The sequence below is a fragment of the Lolium rigidum genome, chromosome 4 (assembly GCF_022539505.1).
Source record: "Lolium rigidum isolate FL_2022 chromosome 4, APGP_CSIRO_Lrig_0.1, whole genome shotgun sequence".
Classification (NCBI taxonomy): Eukaryota; Viridiplantae; Streptophyta; class Magnoliopsida; order Poales; family Poaceae; genus Lolium; species Lolium rigidum.
In genome coordinates, this window is record NC_061511.1 from 100,709,650 (window position 1) to 100,714,259 (window position 4,610).

Genomic DNA, 4,610 nt, shown 5'->3' on the forward strand with positions numbered 1-4,610 from the left:
CTGGGTAAATCGCTCTCCCCGCTTGTCTATGAACCGATGTCTCGTGTCAGCCTGCAGGATTCCATCAACCCTAAGCCCCTATCGGAGGGCATTGGCGATGAGTACCCTCGACAACCACCATCCACGGAGGGACCGAGGTCCTCCGCCGCCTGTGAGTGAGCGGGTGACCCCACCGGCGCGGCCAGCAGCATCCTAGGCGCCCTATTGCGCCCGGAGTTTATCGTGTCTTCTTCAGCATCCAGCATCGCCTCAAGTTGTCTCCTTCGCGTCGATCGTCTTAGATTTATAAAAATACAGACATGTTAGGATGTCTCGCAAGAAAACCTAATCGAAACAAGCATGTATTTCAAAGTAAGTAAAATGTCGTATCAAAAACAAATTCAACCTAAAGTCTTGCCTCTAGTGATTGACCAAACTGTATTAGATATGTGATAATCTTTTATAAAATATAAGAGAATATTGTTTTTCTGTTGTACCATATTTCTTCCCTTAATTTTCTACTTATAAATTTAGTTAATTCTTATTAGTTGAGAAGGATGATTAAACTCATGTCTGTTGCCTTTTTTGATGATGTGTAGTGCTAAAGGATGGCGTGCCTTCTCCTATTGTAGATGCTCTTATACACCGAGTAACCAAACCGTAATCCTGAATTAATCGAATGGCCGCCCTTAATTGCACCTATGAAGTGTTGAATTCGCTAAAAAAGACCATGTAGTGTTGAAATTGGGCTGGTTGCTTGCTCGGATCCAAAACTTTGCAGGCATTTGTCTAGGTGTATGTCATCTAATTCCGGTGAACCTGGAAACAGATGTCGCTTAAGGCTAAAAAAATTCGTCGTCTGGAGGGCGTGTAACGCTCCACAATAGAGACTATTCTTCAAAGTATGATGAAACTCAGTTTCAGTGCAATCGTTACTTCATATGGAACAGTTAGAACATTGCATGCCACCACACATTTTCTCACCAAAGAACTATAAACATGATTACAATGTCAAAATTAACATAAATGCTCCACGTTCATAATACAATTTTAAAGGCCTATCAAGGAAAAATATAATGCAAACAAAAGGAACCTCCGATAAGCTCGGAATATAATGACAAGTTGCTGGGCAGTCCTCATTCACAAGGAAATTACAGGTGCATGGAGGATTTGATCTGAAGACGGCGGGTAAGATAATCACTAAGGTACAATACCTCTACTCCATACACCACTCTGAACATGGTACAACCAAACTGTGCAAGATGAGATAGATTGTTCAAGAAGAACCATCGACTTGGACAACATTGCGAAAGATTTTTCACATTATGATGCAACGGCTCCTTTCTTCAGCTGCTGGTGCCCCATTTTGCTGATATCTGGTTCCATCTGATGGGTTGTATGTAAACTGGTTCGTGTCCAGACCATACTGCACCAGGCAGAATATTCAAAATTTGTTTTGTAATGAAATAAATAATAAGAAAAAATATGACAATGATCAATGACTTAGAAAACTGGTCTATCATGTATGTACCTTCTCTCGCATCCTTTGGCTCCATGCATCGTTTCTGCTCGCGCGTTGATCAAGCGTTGGGACAGGAACGCCATTAGCCGGAGGATTCTGGGAATGGACAAGAGGCTGACGGATGCTACTGTTTCGGGCATTTCCAATGATTTCATCATCACTGTCATATTCAGCAGGTTTGTTCATTGCCCTGACAATCAGAGCTAACAAGAAAAGCAATACCTGCATATTGGTCAACGTTAGTCTACCTGTGCTAGCTAAAAGAGATATACACACTGCAACTGACTGTCTACAACTAAATCATCAGCAATTTCTATACTCGCTCACCGCCTTGGCCAGTACTATAGGGTTTGTCAAAACAGCTAGAACTTATTCACAGTGGAATGAATATGTATTAGATAAAAAAATTAATGTAGCTTAAGCTGGTAACAAATACATATTAAGGACAGGATTAATAAACTACTCGGTGTGTAAGAAGACGTAATGCTATTTTTTTTGAAAAGAAAATGCACATAAAGAATATGCTTGAATTTGCTCCTACCTCAAAAACAACAACACCAAGGGCAACCCATCTTGCAATCTCCCAGTTATCTTTGAGAAAGTCATACATTTCATCAAAGTTTTGTGTCTTATCCACTGGAATTACCTGAAAAGCAAGTTACACAGATGTATGATGACTTAATAAGAGGATGAGGCTATAACTTAGTTTCCAAATCAGAACTAAACAGAAGGGTCACTCACATCTTTCCAGCTATGGTCGAAGAATATGAATGCAGCAGCTCCAGCCTCAACAAGGATCAGCAATAGGACCAAGAAAGAATACTTATAAACGTCAAGGGAATCAAATTTATGGAACATGATCATTAAAGATGAGCAAATAAGTATCTTCCATGAAAAACTACCTTATGATCCCCAAAACAACTAAATATTGCCCATTATCTACCTTTTTCATCTTATGATCAATAGAAATGCAAGTCATTTACATATTGACAGTCTACAAGGTAGCACTTTGACTGCAATTCTTTGAGAACATTTTACAGATCAACAAAAAATATGCTATGTCCTCTAAAAAATTATATGCTATGAGATTACATTTTAGGATCAATCTAGTAAATACCAATTACGAGTACATTATATAGTATGCACGTACATTTTGGGATGATTCATGTTCGTATAATAGGGAGATAGTATATTGCATGCCTTCTAAATGTCATCACAGCAGATTCAAAATCAAATCCTTTAGAGCGTGTTACGTGTTTAACAATGCATGCCAAATTGACACCACCGGTATAGCAGATGTTTCCATCTCTTAGTGATCGTCTTTATAAAAAAGGAGAAGAGTGATAATCATGCGAAATTGACACCACTGATTTAGCAGATGTTTTTTCTCTTGTGCATTTAGTGGCCGTCTTAAAAAAAGAGGAGAAGAGTGATAATTGCAAGACAGAGTATGAGGATACGAAACACAAGCAACAAGTATTCCTTGTCCCTGTTCCGATGCAGCCAAACAGAGAGACGAGGAAGACAACGGCACCAACACCAATGAACAAATAGATGAACCTGCCAGGAAAGCACAAATTCTTTATTGATTGTCATACTAACCTGGAAAATTGTTAGTACTGCAACTTGGAACCGTCCTAGCAAAGAAATCTATACCGGAGTCAAACTAAAAATACTGTTCCCCTAACCCACCACTAATTCATCGCTCTAGGGTTCGAGATCGCGGATTTGGCGATCATCAATTTTGCCTATGGTTCAGATGAAGAGTACTTGTAAATCTAATTCTAGACATATTCATTTACTGTTGAACAAATCTTCCAATTTCCTCAATATCAATCATCATCTAGTCCACAGAAACATGAACTACGGCACGATAATGTAGAAATAAACAAAGGGAGGGGATAAATCGGCTCACCATGCTCTGGGTAGCTTGTCGAAGATGCTACCGCCATCGCCGAGGGCAACGGCCGTGAGCATCGGGCGGCCGAACAGCAGCAACTCCGCCGGCGGGGACGGAGAGGGCGGTGCGCCGCCGCCGCCGCCGCCGGAGATCTTCATCCACTCCACCAGCAGGTAGACCCCGTAGCCGACCATGGCGAGGCCCGCGACGGTGAGGACGAAGTTGAGCAGCCTGAGCAGGCACTCGAAGAACCCCCGGCACGCCGCCATCTCGGACCAATCTGATCAAACCCGCAGACACAAAGAAACGCCTCAGATTTCAGGATTACACAACAACAAAAGAATCAACAGATCGAATTGGACGGAATTGTGCGCGGCGATCGGAAGCGGAGGAGAAGATGGGGAGAGGGAGAGGGAGACCGACCTGTGGATTGATTTGATTAATGGACCCCGGCTGGCTGTTGTTTTGGAGGAGAGAAGACAAGTTTGTGAGATGGGTGGAAGGAGGAAGAGGACGAGGGGACGAGAGGCGAGTTGCTTAGGTGGCAGAGCGGTCGGACGGGGCGCCGTTGTCGGCTGCGATGGACGGCCGTGATTGCTTGGGTGGTCCTTTCCTTGTTAATCTAACTGCGTAATCTTACTCGGCACACGTATATGCGCTGGAATTCTGGGAAGATGCGCTGGACAGGGTAGCTGTCGGGTTGTGCTCGCCGTTTATTATTGTACTGCATTATCCGGCCGGGTTAGATCAGCACGACTCGAAAGGTTCTTCTGGGCTCAGGTTTCTTCCTCCAAGGGCCGCCTAGAAAAGCATATAACGAGTTTCAATAATTGAATACAGCCAGATTATTAAATTTCCCAAAAAAAATTGAATAATTTAATCACCCTAGTAAAATTATTGAGTAGATGGATAGTGTGAAAATCTTACAAAGTTCTTTTACTTGGCAAATTGAGGGTTTCTAAGAGAAGATTATCTTCTCTTTCTCCCTTCTCTCTCCTATAACTAAGCTAAATCTGACGTGCCAACTCTACGCGAAGGCTGGCAGCACCCCACCCTGGCGAACTCAGGAAAGAATTACAGGGGGCACACTAACAATTTCTCAATTTGTTTTTCACTAGACTCATTGCGGAAAATACTCTTTCAACATTCACCGTCGCTACCGGTAGGAGCAATATCAATTTGAGAAGCATGCAAACTAAATCATAAATA

General features: G+C 42.3%; 1 protein-coding gene across 1 annotated transcript; it reads right to left on the reverse strand.

Moving 5' to 3' along the window:
- Window positions 1-979: 979 nt before the first annotated feature.
- LOC124650007 (tobamovirus multiplication protein 2A-like) lies at window positions 980-3,939 on the reverse strand. The gene is made up of 7 exons (XM_047189574.1): window positions 3,825-3,939; window positions 3,417-3,681; window positions 2,962-3,061; window positions 2,243-2,323; window positions 2,043-2,147; window positions 1,511-1,723; window positions 980-1,405 (listed from the first exon to the last, which is right to left on the reverse strand). Exons 2-7 carry the CDS (start codon window positions 3,668-3,670, stop codon window positions 1,298-1,300), a joined length of 861 nt encoding a protein of 286 aa, XP_047045530.1. The 5' UTR covers window positions 3,671-3,681; window positions 3,825-3,939; the 3' UTR covers window positions 980-1,297.
- Between the last annotated feature and the right edge of the window lie 671 nt (window positions 3,940-4,610).